A 21,717-nucleotide genomic window follows, 5' to 3' on the forward strand; every position below is an offset into this window, starting at 1 on the left:
CTTTTATAAGGAACATAAAATAATAATAATAAAAAAATAAATAAAACAAATAAACGATGCGACCGTGTATCAAATAGTATAACATAATTTTTTGAAAACGTTTTATTTTTTATTTTTAATAATTATATATATATATTTGACTAGAATTTTTATTAAATGTCTTTTTTTTAATGCTTATACTTCACTTCTCATACACGACATCATTGTCGAATCTTGAGATAATTCATCCATAGACGACGATTGTGAAACCGCTAAAAAAAAAATAATAACGATCATAAATTATACACAATGAAAACAAAACAAAACAAAAAAAAATTGTCTATTGTGTTATTTTTACAAACTACACACTAATCAATTTAAATAATGAAAAATCAGATCGATAAATCAATAGATCGGTATAAGAAAATAATAATAATAGGTACTTACGCCTGGGTACAAAAACAGGTGATTTGGCATTTTGAGGTGATTGAAATGAATATGTTAAATGTAAATTGATATGCCTTCCAAACGTGTTATTATCATCTCTACCTATTGACGCTCCTGAGTGATGCACTGTATACGATCAATTATTAATCGATATTGTTTTTTTTAAATAATAATAATAATTGTATTATAGTATATATACTCACTCGGAGTTTTTAATTTTCCCGTGTGCAAATGTTTTTTCTGTCTAGCTCTAGAATTTTGAAACCAAACTTGAGTTACCCTTTTACTAAGTCCCGTTATTTGTGCTATCCTTTCCAAATCTTGTCCATCCGGATTTGAATCCAATTGAAAATTTGCCTGAAGTACCTGTAATTGTTCTTCGGTAAACGTCGTTCGTACCCTTTTCGCTTTATTCTTATGATAACCTTCCGAATCACCTCCCTCTAAAAATAATTATGTATTAAATCTTTTGCCAAAGAGACATCTTTGTTTCAATCTTATCAATAAATGTTATGTGTGCAAAAAAAAATAATTTTTTTATAAAAATCTCTCAATGATGGCAAAAAAAAAAAAAAAGGAAAATAATGTCGAGCAATAAAAAAAAAAAAGTAAATAAATGAGATTCTTGTTCTCTCATTGAAAAGAAAAATAGGGATGTTGAATGTTCCGATAATAAAGGAAATACTCATGGAAAATTGAAGACTAGACATAAAATTACAGGAAATTTTGTCTTATTGAAATAATTTGCATTGTAGATTGAATATATATATAAGGGTGGAAATCAATTTGAAGCCGATTTCACACCTCGTAAACACAAGGGTGGAAAGGAAAGGAAGGAAAGCTCGAAGCTTACTGAGTTCATTAGCTATTCCTACAACATAAAAAAAAAAAAAAAAAAAAAAAAAAAAATTACAGATGAGGGTGGTCGAAGTATGGATGAAATCCTTTAGGGATCTCATTTCTCAAGGCTCCCCGTTTTTGAAAAGGTTGTTGAAAAAAGAAAAAATGGGTTGGACTTTCCTTTCAGTCAACCTTTTTCCTCCTTTTTTTTTGCGTCCCTCTCCCCCATCCTCTACCCCCATTTTTTCCGTATCGCTCTTTTTCTGCTTAAGCTTTTCCAAAAACGTTTCTCTTTTTTTTATCGTCACTCCTCCTTCTGATGTTTCCTTTCTCTTTCTCTCTCTCTCTCTTTTTTTCCTTTTTTTTTTTAGATTTTGAAACAAACTAAATTTAAAGGGATTTGTTTACATTTCTTATTCGATTTGTTTTTATGGAAGAGTGACCTTTTTTTTTTCCTTTTTCCTTTTTTTTTTTTTTAAATTTTTTTGATTTTGTTTGATTTAACTCGAGGGGTAATTTTCCGAGATGGTAAAAAATTTTTCAAACGTAAAAAAAGAAAAAAAATAAAATATTTACCATCGGATGATGTACTTCCGCCATCTAATATTTCCAATAATGAGTTTTGCAAAGAACTCTATCTTCGTGTAATGCAAATTCTTCTCCAGTGCTTAACTGTCTTTTACAAGAATCGCAAGCAAAACAAGCCAAATGATACACGTGATCTCGAGCTTTTCTAACCCAATCGGATGCTGAAATTCCACGACAGCACTTTGAACATTTGGCGCCGAAACTTCTGTCAGAAAACAATTTTAATCATGTCACAAATCTACATACAAATTATTTAATCTAATCTACGGGAGTGTTACCCCTTATCTCGACCCCCCCAACCCTCAGGACACGTATATTCTGGTATATTTACCAACAGTTTTAAAAAAATTTTTTTTTTATCTAACAGCAACCCTTATGTCACCATAACAAAAATTAAATTCGTTTGTATGCAATGAAAAAAATTTTTTTTTTCAAATAATAATAATAATAATAATGATGATGATGTAAGCGGTGGCGGTGGTGCAAGCAGAAAAAAAAAATGACAAGTATTGATAACCACACAAGAATTCGAATGTGAATAAAAAAAAAAAATGGAAGTATTCTTCCATTTGCATTACGTGGCATATTTGGTGTTTGTATTTGTAAGCCTGGGTCAAGTCTAAACCGATCAGACAGTGACTTATGATCAGAATTGAGGAGTTCTTCTTCTTCTTCATTGTGAACCACTGGGGGCATTGTATTGGATCATGACAGGAGAAGGATTATCAAGTTCCATGCCACACACATTTAAATAAAAATAAAAGTCATGGGTTATATTAGAATAGAATAATACTACTGCCATATACACGCCTAAAAATGATATGTCGATAAATAAATCCACTTCGTCAGGTATATATATATCAGGTTCTTCGTCAACAAGTGCTTTTTCCGTCATAAAAAAATTATTTTGCCATATTTCTCACGAGTTGCGTGAAACCAACGACACTGATTTGACAATTTGTATGTGAGAATAAAAATTCGAATCAATTGTTTTGTCGTCGAGACGATTTTTTTTTTTTGAATGCTACTAATTATCGTCGTAAGTAATTGTAAGAAATATTAATATTATTATCATTTTTCGTGACGGGACCAACGACAAAATGTAAAGTTTTAAAAAAACCGACAGACATTTTTTTTGTCCTTTTCATTAATAACAAACGTTCTGGAATTGTTTTAATCCTTCGAGAATAAAATTAATTTTTTTTTTTTTTGCTAAAAATTATGCTATTTTTCGCATCTGCTTTATATTACAACCGAAAACAGCTGTTGCACTCATATTTTTAACGAAATAAATTTTCCGGATCGATTATGCCAAATAATAAAAATAAATAAAAACAAAACAAATTTTCCGATCGAATTTATATGTAACCTTTTATTTATCATAAGCTAAATAATATAATTAAATATTTGAAAAATCGTAAAGAGGAAAATCTTTATAATTTTTTTAAAGTTCCAGTAAAAACACAATTCTCTTTCCGATTCCTTTCCCACCTCCCCCACACCCCCAAAAAAAAACGAGAAAGAAAAACATGAAATTTTAAAAAAATCCAAACGCTGACTCCATCGGAAAACAAAATGTCGCTGACGTAAAATCTGTCGTCGAATTTTCTCTTCATCCGGTAAAATCCTTTACGTTAGATTTTAATATCCAGGTATTCAAAAAAAAGGTATGGGTGGCGTTCGGCAGGTTCAAAACAAAAAAAAGAAAAAAAATTGACAATTAAGCTATTTTAAAACAAACAATATGTTTGTTTAGGATTAAAATTTTTTTTTTTTTTATGTATATTTAAACATTTTTAAATAGGGCCCACAGACGACGATGACGTCATCGTCGACGTAATTTGCGAACCGATTAAACCTAAAAAAAAAAAAACAAAAAAAAGGGCCGAAATTTCAAAAAAAAACCTGAAATCCCAACCTTAAACTCGTAAATAAATGAATTTATTACGGTTTTGAGTAAAAAAAAAAGGGGGGGGGGAAAAAGCCCCCAACGAAAAACTTTATTTAAAAAAATGATAATGATGATGATAATAATAATAATAATATTTTCTCGTGGCGCTCGCTTGAGATATTATCAAAGAAATAATTATCGACGTTATACGTTATCATAAATTAATTTTATTACTTATAAAATAATTTATGTACGTCTGGTTTCCTCCTCCTCCCCCTCCCCCTACCTTACCCTTCCCCCTTTTAATGACTTTGTTTTACCTTTTGTTACAAATAATAATAATGATAATACTGGTAATAAAACGTTTTCGCATTCGTGAACCCACGTCGTGGTTCCTTTCGGGTTTTCAAACGGTTTCGTTTCCGGTCGAACAATATTAACGATCAAAATTAAATTCGTGCTGTCGGTTCCTGTATAATCGAGACCGACAGCACGAAAGTGACATGGCGTAAATTTATCATTTGTCACTTTCAAACGTTTTCATTAAACGGATAAAAATAATAAAAATCATTTCGGTCATTTTCATATCATTATTTTCAAACCTTCATTGTATTCATATTTTACGTAACGTGTCACGAGAAAAAAGGATAAAAACAATTCGTGACCGTAGACTTGAATGACCCGCGTGAATCGAACGTAATTAATCTTGTATAGCTTCAGGTACGCAATAAGAAAAAGTTTTTTTTTTTTCTACAAAATGGCGACGGTCAATGTGGTAAAAATTAAAAAAAAAAAATTATTAATTTAATATCGTGTAGTATTTTTCTGTGGTTGTTGAAATCATTGTTGCAGATTTTATAACAACCATTTCCGGTTAATTAATTTTTTACTTCCGGTTCTCTTTTTGTTTTTTTAACGACGAATTATAACCGTCGAAGGTTCTAAGGTAGTCGAACGTCTAACCGAAAAATTTCGGACATTTTTTTTTTTTTAAATTTTACTCCTCCATTATTATTATTATTATTATTATTTTATACGCACGTTTTACGCACGAAATACGCGGCGTTAATTAAACCAAAGGGGAAAAAGAAAAAAAAATTTTTTTCGGGGGGTTTTTTTCGAGCTTTTTTTCTTTTCTTGTTCTGGAAAAATTGTGCTGCGTTAGAGGGGGAGGAGGGAGGGAGGGGGATAAAAATGAAACAATGGATTAGAGAAAGGGATAATAAATAAAATACTGATGATTAACAATTGTAAATGAATATTCAAGGGGTCTTTCAAAAAGTTTCTCCCCTTTTTAAAAAAAATTCTTTTACCGTCATAAAATAAAAGAGTTAATTCCGGTTCAGTGATTTTCTTACAATTTAAAGAAATTAATTTTACGGATAATTTGTGTGTATGTGTGTGTGCACCAGGATTTTTAAAGTTTTCCTTTTTTTCCATTTTCTTCTTTCCATTTCCTTTTCTTTTTTTTTTAACATCATTATTATCATCATCATAATAAAATATTTAGGGCGATATTTTTAACGATTCTGACCCTGAATTTTGTTTTTTTTTTATTAAAATTAATTTTTAGTGATTGTAAAAAAAATTACGTTACGTACACAAACATATTATTATCATATCATTATTATTATTATTATTATTATTATTATTATTATTATTATTATTATTATTATTATTATTATTATTATTATTATTATTATTATTATTTCGGTTAACAATTTCCATCGGAAAATTGTATATTCTCTGGACTATTAAGCCGCATCACTTTAAATTTCCAGAATTTTATACGATGGTTGAATGTTTTGAAAACGTTGAATGACGTGTTAGGGAATGTGTTGAGAGTAAATAATAATAATAATAATGATAATGATAATAATTACTCACTTTGCATAATCCGCTTTGCAATAAACGGCATCTTGCCTTATAAAACAAGATGGATGACGATCCAATGCCAGTTGACAAACACTACATCTTAAGCAATGAGAATGCCAGCTTCTTCCATTTACTTGTAGAAGGTATTTGTCGGTTATGGCATCACCACAAGCAACGCAAATGCTATGCTCCGTCTACAAAAAAAAAAAAATTTCGATTTTTCCATAATAATAATAATAATAATAATTTATTTAGTTTTTTGCTTCGTAGGGCAAACAAATCCATGGATCAAAAAAAAAGAGAAGGATTTTATTTTATCGTTTTTATGATGATTGATCGATTGGTTTTTTTTATGTACGCACGCACGCACGCACGCACACACGCATATATATATATAAATATTATGTATGTTATGTACGTTAGATTAGATGTACGTAAAAAAAAAAAAAATTGAAAATATAATTTTAAATGCAATTAATTTAAAAAAAAAAAAATTCGAATTGTTTTGAGTGGCACGCGGTCAATAATAATTAACACCATCGTGGGGAGTCGAATTTTTTTCTTAATCTTTTTTTTCTCTCTCTCTCTCTCGCTCTCTCTTCCAGACCCCCACCACCACCGCCATCTTTACTCCATCTGAAAAAAATTTTATTTATTATTATTATTATTTATTAAATAATTTTATAACCTTTTTTTTTTCTTTTAATTCAAATAAATAAGTTTTTTTTTTGGCGAGTTTTCATCGATGATTGTTTTCCCGTTTTCCACATAATAAAGAGAGAGAGAGAGAGAGAGAAAGAGATAGAGGGAGAGAGAGTGAGAGAGAGAGAGTGAGAGGGAGAGATAGAGGGAAAGAGATAAAGAGAAAGATAGAGAGAGAGAGATGAAGAAATAAAAAAGAAGAAAAATAATGTTAAGATTAGATCATCAAAGAAATTTATTTACATAAAATAAAGACATTGAATTTTTTTTTTTTTTAAATCATTTTAATAATAATAATAATAATGATAATAATAATAATAATTTATTGGAATGCCTTTCGAGTTTTTCCATTAAAAAAAAAAAAAAATTAATATATTTATTATTTATTAACACGTTTGTACCTTTTTTTTTTTCTTCTGCCTTTTCCCTTTTTCTTTCTTTCTTTTTTTTCTATCTTTTTCCTCCAACAAATATTCCATTGTAATAATAATAATAATAATAATAACTTTGGAATTTGTTACTAACGTATGTTTAATAAATCACAAAATTGCTGTGAATTTGAGAAACAAATCGTGTACTATTATTACCCCCATAATAAAAATTTGAAAAGATAACACAATAAAAGGTTTTTTTTGGTGAGCCTTCAATTGGATGGGGCTCAAAATCAGTTGTTCAAATTGTTATTAATGTACTCCGAGAGGTTTTGTCATTCTTTAACCTCCTCTCTCTCTCTCTCTCTCTCTCTTTTTCTATATTTGCGGTTTTTTTTACGGTCCATTGACTTTTGACTTTATTTTATTCACTTTAAAAAAAAAAAAATCAAAAGGAAAAAAGTGTTTGTCTGTATTCCTCGAATGGAAGTCAATAATTTTTCAATAGGAAAACGAATACAACAAACAACAACAACAACAACAACAAATTTTCATCATCACCTGGTTGTTACCGATATCTGATTTAAAAAAATTTTTTTTTTTTATAAAAGAGTAAAAACGAAACGATTATTTTATTTTTTTTTTCACCTTTTGTTTGTGCCCAAAAAAATGTCTTCTGCTGGTTGTCTTTGGGTTTAAAAAAAAATTGATTTAAACAAACGTGAAACATTTAAAATTTTTTTATAGAACTATAATTAAATAGCGATCTTATTAAATGACCTTTAATAAAAAAAAAAAAAAAGTAAATATAGATAGTCATAGTCGTCGATAAGCATGATTGATGAAGGATGTTTTGCAAAATGTTATGTGTGTCCTTTAGTTGGCGTTTTCTGCCACATTTTTATTACTTTTCGCTTCTTTTACAATCGCATGCCGCCGGTCTCTCTATTAATTTTTTCACTTTACTACATAAAATTACAACGAGAGTAATAAAATTTTTATTACTCGTTTTTTTTTTTTTCTTTTTCCATTCTCATTCTGTGGTGCAACACACACACACACACACACACACACACACGTATATAAAATTCTTGTTTTCCTTTTCCATTTTTTTTTTTCTATTTAAAATTTTTTCTCTCTCTCTCTCACTCTCTCTCTTTGCATGATCTATAAAAATGATTACGTAATCGTTTATATAAATAATAATGATAATGATAATAATAATTATTCGTTAATTTATTAATTAATTTCTATCTTTCACTCTTTCTCTCTTCATTTTTTTTTCTTTTGTTTTTAATTAATTTTTTTCTCTCTATCGAATATATTTATTATTATTATCATTATTTGAAAAATTTAAAATTCCATGAGAAAAACGTAGAGAAAAAGAAATATCGTGATGAATGCGTCAGAAAGAATAATTAGCTAATTTTGACTTGGAGTCATTCACATCAATTTTTTTCAACTGGCCATCTCTGTCAGATATTTTTTTTTTTTTTGATATGAAAACTCCTGCTGAGGTCTGGAGCCCCCCGAGGGATTTTTTTAATAACATAAATTCACCTCTTTCACTCTCTCTCTCTCTCTCTCTCTCTCTCACTCTCTTATCCAGTATTTATCCATTGTTTTTATCCAGACAATTTTTTTTAAATATTTTTTTTAATTAAATGTTTGATCGAATAAATTTTTTTTTTTTGCTAGCAGAAGAAAAAATGAATAATTGCTAATAGGTTATCATCATCATCATCATCATTATCATTATCATTGTTTTTATTAAGAAAATAAAAATATATGAAGTAATTTACGGGGGGAAAAAAATACCGTTAAGAATAATAATAATAATAATAATAATAATAATAAATTTTCAATTAAATGAAAAAATTTTCCCTCTCTATTCCTCTCTCACTCTCTCTCTCTCTCATTCTCTCTCTCTCTTTTTCTTTCTCTCTTCTATTCGTAAAAAGTTATGAAATTATTATATTTTTTTTATAAATTTATCGTAACTAATTTCATTCCAAGCTTAAAATTAAAAAAAAAAAAATTTTAAAGTAAGATGAGAACAAAAAGGATAGAGAAACACTTTTTCACTTCGTTTGTTGTTGTTGTTGTTGTTGTTATGTTTTAATATTAATTAACATAATTTATATGCGCTGAGCACTTGTATCGCAAATACTGCATACAAAATCAAACGAGAAAAAAAAAGAGAGAGAGAGAGATACACACAGGTACACGTATAAAATAATTTTTTTTGTTTTAATTTAAAAAAAAATAAAAAAATTTGCATTTCGAACAATTATTATTATTATTATTATTATTATTATTATTACTATTTTTTTTCCTTCACAAATGTTTGTTTTTTTTTGTACAAAAATTAAAAAAAAAATCATTATTATTATTATTACGACAAAAAGGTTAAAAAAAAAAAAAAAAAATTTTTAACCTTGTTCAAACTCTTTGTTTCGATTTAAAAAAAAAAATTATTATGTTAATCTTTTGTTTAAAGGCGCCATTTTTTTTTCTTATATTTTTTCAAACGGAAAAATCCGCCATTTTCTTTTTTTTTTAAATACAAAATTAAATGCGATAGAATTTACTCGAATTATTATTATTATTATTTATTTACACGAACGACGAATCGAAAACAATTTTTTTTTTTTTAAATTAAAACAAACAACAAACGAATAAACGTATTGTTTTTTTTAATAATAATTTTCGGCTTGGGAAAAAAATAGTAAAAAATTCTTTTTCTAAATAATAATAATAATGATAATAATGATAATAAAGAACGTTACAGTTTTTTTTTTTTTTAAGCATAACATATGTTAGATGCATAAAGTTATGAACAAAACCATCTGAGAACAAACTACAACAAACAATTGTTTTTTTTTTTTCTCACTACAATGTAACCTAAATTTATTGATATTTCGAATAACTTTTATCATTATTATTATTATCACTATACACGTCAATGTCTAATTATAATATTATTATTATTATTATTAAAGAACCACTCGACGACAAAATCTTATTATTATTAATATTCTCAATAATATAAAAGTTTTTTTTTTTTTTTATTAAAAATAAACCTTTTTTTTTTCTCTTAATGCCCACGATGTTCATTATTATTATTATTATTATTTTGACTCCCTCATCCCCCATCCTCCCACTTTATTTCTTTCCTCCCTTTGTTGTTGTTGTTTTTATTATTTTTTTTTTCGGCACATTTTCAGAATGATTCTGCATCTTAAAGGGGTATAAAATATAAAAAAAATATATATATACATCTTTTATCATTTTAAATGTAATAATAATAATAATAATAATAATAATAATAATAATAATAATAATAATAATAATAATAATAATAATAATGATAATAAGAAAAGGAAGAAGAAAAGAAGAAAAACCTGCGAGGGTTGAAAAGAAGAAGAAAAAAAAGGTGTTTGTGTGAAGAAGTTGAATATTGTTCGACGACACCATTTATCATATGCGTGGGAGGGAGGTTGTCAGAGTTACCTCATATTTTTTTATATCGCGCCAACAATATTATTATTATTATTATTACACATCATACATAAATCGAAATTTTAAGTGTTTAAATTCATCATCATCATCATCATCATCATATTCGCCGGAAGAATTTTTTTATTCACCCCCCCCCCCGCCTTCTTCCCTTCTTCTTATTGTCATCGATTGATAAATAGTATATACTCACGTGTGACAACAACAAATTTTTTTTTAAAAAAAAAAATTCAGGTTCGCATTTGAAATTTTTTTTAATATAATGTTTCACAATAGATGATTCTTCGTTCGTCTTTTTTAAAGGGGTCATAATAGATATATATATAATTCTTTTGTGTGGGGGGCCACTTTAAAAATTGTAATCTTTAATAATAAGAGTAGTGACAAAGTTTAAATCTACTCAATTTTTTTTTTGATAAAGGGATTTTAAAAAATTAAATTAAAAACAAACAAACAAACAAAACTAGGATCAAGCTAGTTGGGGGGCGGAAGCGGGGGCGGGGAGCAAAATTGCTATACCATTTTTAAAAAAAAACATGGAAAATTTTTATTTGTTTTTTTTAAATTTTTTATCGTCCCCCCTTTTTTTTTTATTTCAGGAAACGTGCGTACGAACTTACCTACGATTTGTAGACCTGAACTAATAAAAATAATAATAATAATAAATCATTTAACATTAAGGATTTGATAAAGAATAATAATAATAATAATAAGTAAATAAAAATCATTATCCCGTGAAAATTATAATAATAAACATACATTTTTTTAAATATTTTTACGCCACGTAATAAAACGATCTGAAACTTAACGGAACGCGTTCTCTTATCCGGGATTTAAATAATAATAATAATAATAATTTACACGCGCCATCATATGCATCGATCCCGATTCATCCCGATCCCGAATCCGTTAAAAAAAAAAAAAATTTTTTCTGACACGAAGTTTTAAAAACTCTCTGGATCGTCATATAAAAAGTTACCTTTAAAATTTCAAAAAATTTTTTTTTGTATGTTTCCACCCCTTAAATTAAGAGTTTGGGGTTGTTACCTTTGAATATAATAATAATAATAATAATAATAATAATAATAATGAAAAAAGTGAATACGACGTTGTAAAGTTAAAACTTTTATTTTTTTTTTTAGTTTTCCTACCCTGGAATTAAAGTAATAAAATCTAGAAAATTTTCCGTTAAACTTTTCTTTTACTATTTACACCTTCTTTGATAATAATAATAATAATGAAATTTATACAAAATTATACGGATCAAACACGACAAACATGACGACAAACGTTCAAATTCGTACCTCCCCATTCCGTCAGAGAGCTCCCCCCCCCCATAAAAAGAATGAGAGAGAGAAAAAAAAACATTTATTCTTATCGACGCGACGCGTTATCAATCGTAATTATATTCTAAAATTTATATGTCTTAAACAACAAATTAATTAACAGCAGAAGACGCGTTTTCTTTTTCCGTTGGGAAAGGGTTCAAAGGTTAAAGAAAGGTTGTCAGGTGATAATAATAATAATTTCTCTCTTAAAAAAAAAACCTTTTTTTTTTTGTTTTCTTCACCGTCAGGAGGGAAACGAAGGAACGAACGAACCTACGAACGGATCAGGTATTAATAATAATAATAATAATAATAATATTAATAATAATAATAATAATAATAACCCTAGGGAGAAAGATTTAAAGTCGTGAACTTTTTTTTTAAAAAAAATAAGGTATCAAAAAAATGTCAGAGATTTCAACGTGATCGATTTCATTTTTAAAATAAATAAATAAAATGATTAAATGCACTCATCATCCATTCGATTTATTATTATTATTATTACTATTTATCCAGTAAAAACAATAAAAAAAAAAAGGAAATTTTTTAAAGGTTGTTGTTTGTTGTTGTTGTTCCTGCTCTCGTTATTATTATCATCGTAGAATTTTTTTTATTCACTTTTATCTAGTCTTTGTAATATATATATATATAACAATACTTAACGTTAAATAAAAAAAAAAAAAAGTTTTTTATTAGTTTTGACGTGACCCATCACTTTTTAATTTTCTTTATCTATTTACACGTCGTTTTTTTTTTTTTTTTTTTTTTTTTTTTTTAATACCACTGTGAAAATAAACAATGACTTTTATTTATTTATTTATTTATTTCAATTTATTAAATATTTTTTCGTACTCGTATATTCATATGTACGTAATTTTTTTTTTTTTTTTTTTAATAATAATAATGATAATAATGATTATAATAATAATGATAATAAAATGCGTGTCCGTTTTGTTACTATGTAATGACTTTTTTTTTTAACCGTGTAAAATTATTATAAAATACCCTTGCGTGAGTGCCCCTTAATTATGCGTTTCCACGTTATCAACGATGATAACGTTGCCCCCCCCTTATTAAAATTAAAGGTAATTTTCTATCGATCGAAACGTGATTGATCTCCCCCTCCCCCTTCCCTTCCCTTCCTCCTCCCTCCAAAAAAAAATAAAAGTGAAAAATAATAATAAAAAATTTAATAGTCTGATATAAATCATTGTTACGACGACGGATTATTTACTCTTACGGAACTTTCTGGAAAAACATTTTAAAAATTTTTTGTTTTAAATTTAATTGCTTTAAAAACGCAATAAAAACGCCATTAATTTATTATTATTATTATTATCTTGTTTTTTTTTTTTTAAAAAAAATTTTATTATTAATTTTTCGGGTATGAAAAATTTCTTATGATAGTAAAAGTCGTAAAATAATAATAATAATAATAATAATATTAATCAGTAAATTTTTTTCTCTTTTCCTTTTCCTTATTTTATTATTATTATTATTATTATTATTATTATTATTATTTTTCGGATGAATTATGTATTTCCGGTTGAATTATTTTTAATAAAAAAAAATAAAAATAAATTTTTTTTTTTTATTTCAAATTAATGAGTTTTTTTTTTCTCTCTAAAAATAATAATAATAATAATTAATAATTTTCAATTTGAGTAATTTTGAAAACAATTATTTTTATACAAAAGTCTCACGTTTTATTTATTTTTTTTAAATGTAAATGTTTTGTTGGCAGCACTGGTTAATTTATGTTAAAAACAAAAATATTTATTTGTTTATTTAAATTTTTTTTTTTTGTAACACGATTTAAAAATTTTTGTTAAAAACATTCATTAAACCGATTCACTATTTTCGTTTTTTTTTTTTTTTTAAGTTGGCAGTATTTTTTTTAGAGTGCATATACGTACGTTAAATATTAACATTCGGAGGAGTTGTTCTTTTCTTTATATTTATTTAAAAGAATTTTAAACCAATAATTTTTTTTTTTTTTGGTATTTGTCACTTCGTTTGAAAAAAAAAAGGCGGTCATTTAAATAATAGAAAACGTGTCTTGTGACACGTCAATTTTTCTAACGAAAAAAATTTTTTTTTAATTGCGTTACTCTATAAGTTATTTTCCTTAGTTGTAAATTCCAAAACTCAAAAAAGATTTATATAGCAAAAGGGTAAAAAAAAATTTTTTTTTTTTTTTTTTTTATGGCGGACATTTTGTTTAATTGATCAACTAACCTTCTCAATAAAATTTTTTTTTTTTTTTTGCTACAATAAATGTTTTAATTTATTTTTCACAAGTTTTTCCCTTTCCTTTTTTTTATTAGTTTTATTTAGCAATTTTTTAAAATAAAAATTATTTAATAATGAAATTTTTTCGCACGTTTGAACTTTAATCCGAAAAAAAAATTTTTTTTTTTGTATTTTAAATGTTTAAATTTTTACGCGCGTCAATTCTATCGGAATCAGGTATCAGGATCCAATCCGTTTTATTATTGACGGACACACAAAAATTACTTTTAATATTTGCTCCCCTTAAAATTCCTTCCAGTTTTTTTTTTTTTGGAACCTTTTCCAAAACCCTCAAATATTTATTTCCAGAATTTTTCGCAAAAGATTTCCAGTACCGGATACAGGAATTGAAATTATTTTAGTAAATTATCCAGTAATATTTATTTAAAAAATCATTTGACTTTTCTCTTCTGTTTTTTTTTAGCGAGTACAACGGGTACTTCCTTAATTATTATTATTTTTATTATTATTATTATTATCTTGACTTTACACGTATATAAACTCACCCTTCGTATTGAGAAAAAAAACATAATACGTTCATAAATCTAATATTAAAATGTTTTTCCCTTTATTATTATCATCATCATCCTTGTTCTGCGAGAGTTTATTTTTTTTGACACTTTTGCTCTGGTTTATTTACACGCCCTCTTGTATTTAACCCCTCTTAAAACCGTCTTTTTTTATCTCCCCTACTCCCCACGATGGGGTGTGTGTGTGTGTGTAACAAAACAATTTTTTTTTTAAAGCAATAAAAACGCATCGGCATCATTACGTAATAACCGTTAAAAATAAAATTTTCCAAAAAAAATTCCCGCGCGTTTTCTTCTCGCAAAAAAAGAAAGGAAAACCGGAAACCCGGTTTTGTTGATTGTTTTACAAACATAATAAAAACAATAATTTTATTTTATTTGTTTGTTTTTCTGTTTGTTTGTTTGTTTTAATTACTTAAAAAAAAAAAAAAAAACGTGTCGGAAACTTTTCGTAATTGGTTGATGTTACAAAACGAGACACCTTTTCTAGAAAAAAAAAATGGCGAATTTAAAAATTTTCCGTAAATTATTTACTTACATTATCATCATCATATTTTCCTTTCCCCTCCCCCCCCGACGAATATAATAATAATAATAAATTTAAAATAAAAAAATGTCGGTTTTTAATAAAATTACACGAAAAAAAAATTTTTATTACGTAATATTATTATTATTACTACAAATCGCATACTATAAATTTTTTTTTTTTAATAACGATAATAATACTAATAATGTAAGATTGACGCGTTTTTTTTTCTTTTACGTAATTAAAATAATTTATTAATAAAATGCTTAAATTTTTTTTTTTTTTTTTACCGTCGAGTAATTTCTCGTTGTTGTTATTAATAATTACAACATAATAATTTTTTTTTCTCTCTCTCTCTCTTATCAATTAATAATATCGTAAGCATTATTATTATTACCACGGTAATAAAACGTGATGTAAAAATTATTATTATTATTGTTGTTAAAAATGGACGAACGAACTCATTTATATATTTATTAACATCCATAAGGTACAGGTGGTAAAATAATTAACCACAAAGTTCACGGTTGTTTATTTTACCATCAATAGCGGTCGCAGATAAATAATAATAATAATAATAATAGCAATAATAATAATAATAATAATAGCGATAATAATAATAATAATAATAATAATAATTTTTTATTAAATTAAAAAGAAACGAAAAAAATTTACCGCCTTAATTTATTTAACACTTATTATTATTATTATCATAGTCTTGAAATCTATCAGTCAAAAATTCATTCATTCATTCATTCATTCATTTATCCAATTAATATTCGTATAGTTTTTTAATAACGAATAACGACGACGTCGACGACTCTTTATAATAATAATAATACTTATCATAAGTGTTATAATAAATAATAATGATAATAATAATAATAACAAAAATTACCCTGACCGTTCCTGAGTCATAAAAAATAGTTATGATTGTTTTATGTACGCCATTTTTTTTTTTCTCTTCTTCTTCTTCTCAAGCATTCTTAGTAACAGTTACACGGGTTTAATCCATTTAAATGTTATTATTATTATTATTATCATTATTATTATTAATCACGTTTATCACGGGTTTTTAAATCCAGTTTATGATTTTTTTTTTTTTTTTATTTATAGGTGGCACGTTTAAATCAAAAAAAAAAAAATTTTTTTATTTTCATCCCGTGAATTATCACATAATATTTTATGTGTTTATATTTTTTTTTTTTTCAGGTACCGAAAACGAAATTTTTTTTAATCGGGGGGGAGGGCTTGGAGGGGAGGGGAGGAGAAACCGTTCGATCTCTCGTTTTTAAAAAAATGATAATAATGATGATAAAAGATATGAAAAATTAACCGAAAATTAAAAAATTTTTTTTTCTTTTGAATTTTTTTCATGCGTGAAAATAATAGAACATAAAAAAAAAAAACAATCGAACCAATCAATAAATTTTTTTTTTTTATTGATTTAAAAAATTTATCAAATGAACGTGTCAATAATAATGATGATAATAATAATAATAATAATTTATTGATATTAGTTTATAAATAGTTTTATTTACTTAATAAACGATGATGATGATGTAAATCCTTCCTGTTTAATTTTTTAATTAAAAATTTATTTATTTATTTTATTTATTGATTTAAAATTTTTTTTTTTTTAATAATTTATCGATACATAAGTTTATTATTATTATTAATTAATAAATTAATAAGTGAGTTATTTATTAATAAGCGTCGAAAAAGGATAAATATAATTTTTTTTTATTTTAATCGTTTCAAATAAAAAATTTAATAAATAAAGTGTATATGTTTCATTAATTTTTTTTAAATAAATAAATAATAGTTATGGTAATAATAATAATAATAATAATAATAATAATAATAATAATAATAATAATAATAATACTATTTATGTGTGTGTTGAAAAAATTCAATGCGTCCGATCGCGCGTTTAAAAAAAAAAAAAAAACGAAATAATTTCGAAAAGAAAAAATTGGTTCAATAATTTTATAAAATTTTTTCGTTACACGTTATTAATTTTTTTTTTTTTTTAGTAATTTATTAGGTAATTTTTTAGTAATTTTTTTTTCAAATAATTTTTTGTACGAATTCCAAAAAAACCGTTATTTAACGCACGCGTAATTATTCATATATAATATATAATTGAAATTATTACTCGGAAGAATATATTTATAATCACGTAATTATAATAATAAATAATTAATAAAAAACGAATTTATTTATTTATTTTTAACCGAACGATTATCAATTTATTTATTTATTAACCTATTAACATTTATATAAAGGTAATTAATAAAATGTAATCGTGAAGTAATAAAACGATAAGTTTTCTATTAGTTATTAAATATACATAATAAAATTCTATTAAAATTGTCGCTTTTTTTTTTTTTTAATTATAATTTTTTTTGGAAGGCAGTGGGGGCGGAGGGGGCGGGGGGGGCGGAGGGGAGAGTAATAAAAAATTTAATTTTAATTTTATCGATCGGAAAAAATTCTTACCTTCATTGTGCAAAAAGCAGCCGACGTGACCGAATAATCAGTTGCCGAAGCGACGATCATGGAATTTTTTTTTTTTTTCTAACTTTAAATTTTTTTTTTTATCCGTCTATTTATTTATTTATTTATTACTAGTTTTTCCCCTTATTATTATTATTATCTTCACAACATTTAATCATTAATAAATAAATAAATAAATAAAAGTAATTAAAAATTAAAAAAAAAAAAACTGTCAACTATCACTGTCACCTTTTTCCTAATTTTTTTACATTCTTAAATATTTTCATAATAATAATAATAATAATTATTATTATTACAACAAATCGATCGACGACTAATTTAAAATGTCACTTCCGGTGATTGATTCGTTTTTTTATTCCATTTATTTTTACCGAAAAAAAATCGTCCATAAACATTTTTTAATTTTTTTTGCTACCCCGTTACGTCCGCCATAGAAATAAAATAAAATTTTCCACTTAAAAAATATATAAAAATAAATAATATATATATTATCGCATAAAAATTAACAGTTACGATTATTATTATTATTATTATTAATATTATTAATCACAAGGATTTAATTTTTTTAATGTTAAACTTATGAATCGTTTTTTGATTTAATTAACGTTCGATTTTAACGTTTTTTTTTTTTAAATTAGCGACACCACGTAACACGTACACACCCTTTAATTATTTAAAGTTTAAATGTATGAAATAATAATGATGATAAATAACAACAACAACAACAAAATAAAAATACAAACACAAACACACCACAAAAAAAAAAAAAAAATTTTATCGATAACTTGGACAAGAGTTTTTAGTCTACCTTAACGAAAGTTAACATATAAACTGGTTGTTAAAAAAGCAGAAGATGACTGAGAGTGAGCGGAAATCCCTTTGATTTGGTTGGTTAAAACGAACGGTTGTGGGACGGTATATGAGACCCTCAAAGGAGGAGCCATAATAAAAACGTTTCACTATTCTAATGTTTTCCTGCTACTATTTTTCTCTCTCTCTCTCCCTCTCTCTCTCCTGTTCTTTTTTCCTTTCTTCCTTTTTTTTTACTGTTTGTATTTTATAATATATGCACCCCACCTTTTCTTTCCTTTTCCTTTTACTTCCTTTTTGTTTAAGTATCGTTACGCAATACGTGTACGCGCAAAATCCCTTCGTGTGTGTGTTGTTTATATCCACTCTGTACTTACCACCATAATAATAATAATTATTTACCAAAAAAAAAAAAAAAACCTTCGTCGTAACAACATTACTTAAAACGTTAATAATAATAATGATAAATTTTCATTTGGTTAAACCTTTATTTGTGACGTCATTGATAAATTCGTGAAGGTTTGTAATCACGTCGATGTTTTATCGTATGGAAAAAATTTTTATTTTGAGTTATAGCTCGTGCCTTATTTTTAAATACCTGAATTCGAATTTGTTTTCCTTTATTATTATTATCGTTTGTAGAGGTTAAATTACGCAAAAAGAGAATAAAATAAAAAAAAAATTTTCGAGTTTTATTGTTGTTGTGTGGGGTCGAGAAAAATTGTCGTTTGAAATTTTTTTTTTTTTTTTTTGACCACCTTGTGTCCTTTTCACGCCTCAACAACTATCAACAATTAAAAGAAGTCAATTCTTTTCTCATAAAATTGTGTGTGTGTGTGCGTGAGTGCGTGTGTGTGTATATATTTAAACGATCCAGCCCTCTCTTTTGTACGAATTTATTTTTAGTTGTTATTATTATTATTATTTTGTATATTTTCACACGTCATTCCGTATAATAAAAACAAATTTTTTTTTGATTTTTATTCCAAACTTTGATTTTTAATTAAAAAAAAAAAATGTATGTATGTATAGTTTGCAAAACTAAACATCAAACGAAACAATAAAAAAAAAAAAAACCGCAAGAGAGAGAGAGAGAGAGAGGGGAGGGGGAGAAAGGGAGAGAGAGAAAACAAACGTATGATATTTAGTGACATTTGTAAAATGACTTTTGAAGAGCAATAGAATGAAGTAATCAAGATCCATAAAATCTTTCTCTCAAGATTGGAGGGTAGAACCCTGGAATGAGAGAGAGAGAGAGAGAGAGAGAGAGAGAGAGAGAGAGAGAGAGTTACAACCCATGGGGTGAGGGGACTAACCACAAAAATTAATTCACATGAACGATCCCTTGAAGCTGCAGCCGGGTGGATAATCCGATGATGATGTCGGGCGCCAACATTCAATGGAGTAACACACTAACTACTACTACTACGTCCTACTTAATATGATTTTCCATCATGTAAAAGGGTCACCGTGTATTTTCTACCCCCCCTCTCTCTCTCTTCCCCCTTCTCCCCTTTCTTTTCCTCTCCCTCTCTCCTCCACCCTCTCTCTCTTTCGCGTTTTCTCCAACACATTTTTTTCCCTTTGTTTCTTTCTTATTTATTTAATTTAATATCTCACGAACGATTATTTTAAAATTTGATTATTTATAGAAATTTTCCAGAAGAAATTCGAAAACAACCGGAAATAACAAAAAAAAAATTTTTTCTTTTTTTCGTTCTACTCTTACCATTATTATTATTATTATTATTATTATTTATTATTATTTATTCTAACCTCGGGGCTTCCCAATGAAATTTATTTAATGATTCGTCAAAGTTCCGACATTAGTTTCGGGGGTGAATAAGAAAGAGAAAGAAAGAAAGAAAGAGAGAGATAGATAGATAATAATAATAATAATAAAAGGGATGATCTTATTCATATGGACTTGAATGGTTTGGTTGTAACGTTGTCTCTCCCAGAACATATACTAAATTATTTTGACGTAAGGGGGCAATGATAATTTTTCTTTCTATTCTTAAAAGGTGTCTTAACAGGCTACTTCGGTCGCAGGTTTCAACATAAAGAAAAAGTCTGCACCTAGTTTTTAAACAAGGTACTCGAATATATATATAAACTTTTTGCCTCCCCGTCGCGGTCGAACAAAGAAATCACAACCGATGGGAGTCGAAGAAAGTCCCATTTTTTGATTTATGTTATCGTTTAGTAAAAAAAAAAAAAAATTTATAGTTTGTGTTTAACTTTTATAAATTCTCTATTCCTTTTTTTCCTTTTTTTACCTTTTTTCCTTTTTTTTTTTTTTACCTTTTTTAATCGTCATATTGCGGATTTTTAATCTGCATACGATCATTTATTATATTTAAACAACACGGAGTTTTTTTTTTTTTCATTTCAAACACGCAATTATTAAATGTGCATTCGTAATAAAAACGACGACGATTGGCAACACTGTTTTATAAATAAAAAAAAAATACAATTTTTTCCGTTCCGTGCGTTCGTGATGTGCGTGTGTGCGTGTACAAATAATTTTTTTTGATATTAATTAAAAGTTTAAATAAATCAATAGAACGAAATTAAAAAAAAACGGAAAAAAAAGAAAATTTTCTTTATTTAAGGGATTGATAGAAGGGTCAAAGGTCGTCGTCGTCATCATTACGGAGCAAGCGTATTTTCATGATTTTAACCTTTTTGATGTTTATTTATATAATTTTTCCCTTTTTTTTTCAAATAAAACATCCGCGTGTGTATCTCATCCGGAATCGAAATCCTTTTGAGAAACTCATTGACACACGCACACGCACGCACTCACGCACACACACACGCACACACACTCACACGCACACTTTTTTATTAAGTATCGCGATAAAGATTATTTTACTTTGTAAGATTTATTATAAGGTTTAAAGAAGAAGAAGAAAAGAACGGGAGGAGGCGTATTTTCTTTTTTTTCGCTTATTCAATTACATTATGTTACGGTGAAATGATCTTTACCGTACGCACGCACGCACGCACGCACTCACACACACATATATATATTTAGTGCTTTTGAATAGAGAGGCACGTGTTGTGACTTTTCCTCATGAGTTATTCAATGGGAATACAAACGAAAATATTGTCACAATTAATAGATTTAAAATGAGGTTAATATGGTTGCCGGCGTTTTTTTTTTCTTTTCGAACGACGCAAATCCCTCCTCTCTCTCTCTTCTTTTCTCTCCCTTCCCCTCTTCCCTCCCCTCCTGACTCCTTCCCTCAGGCCCAATTTCTCTTCTTCCTCTTTCAAAAAAAAAAATTTTACACATCTTTTATTATTTTTTTTGATTTTTTCCACTTTAAGGTTTTAAATAATCGTCACCCCACCCCCATCCCATCGTTTTTCTTCTTATTCAAATAATAATAATAATGATAATAATAATGATAATAAGTGTAAATACTCGAATTGATACGATTTGAAGGCACAACAACGTTTATTATTTCAAATAATTTCCCTTAAAAAAAAA

The 21,717-nt window shown here is 26.6% G+C and overlaps 1 protein-coding gene across 1 annotated transcript; it reads right to left on the reverse strand.

Moving 5' to 3' along the window:
- Nucleotides 1–174: 174 nt before the first annotated feature.
- Phum_PHUM019530 (LIM/homeobox protein Awh, putative) lies at nt 175–6,006 on the reverse strand (the record flags this gene model as incomplete). The annotated part of the gene is made up of 6 exons (XM_002422819.1): nt 175–251; nt 427–528; nt 630–869; nt 1,940–2,056; nt 5,679–5,814; nt 5,995–6,006. The coding sequence occupies 6 exons, from the start codon at nt 6,004–6,006 to the stop codon at nt 175–177; spliced, it is 684 nt and encodes a 227-aa protein (XP_002422864.1).
- Nucleotides 6,007–21,717: the final 15,711 nt, after the last annotated feature.

Source organism: Pediculus humanus, genomic scaffold, assembly GCF_000006295.1.
Source record: "Pediculus humanus corporis 1103172107373 genomic scaffold, whole genome shotgun sequence".
Taxonomy (NCBI): domain Eukaryota; kingdom Metazoa; phylum Arthropoda; class Insecta; order Psocodea; family Pediculidae; genus Pediculus; species Pediculus humanus.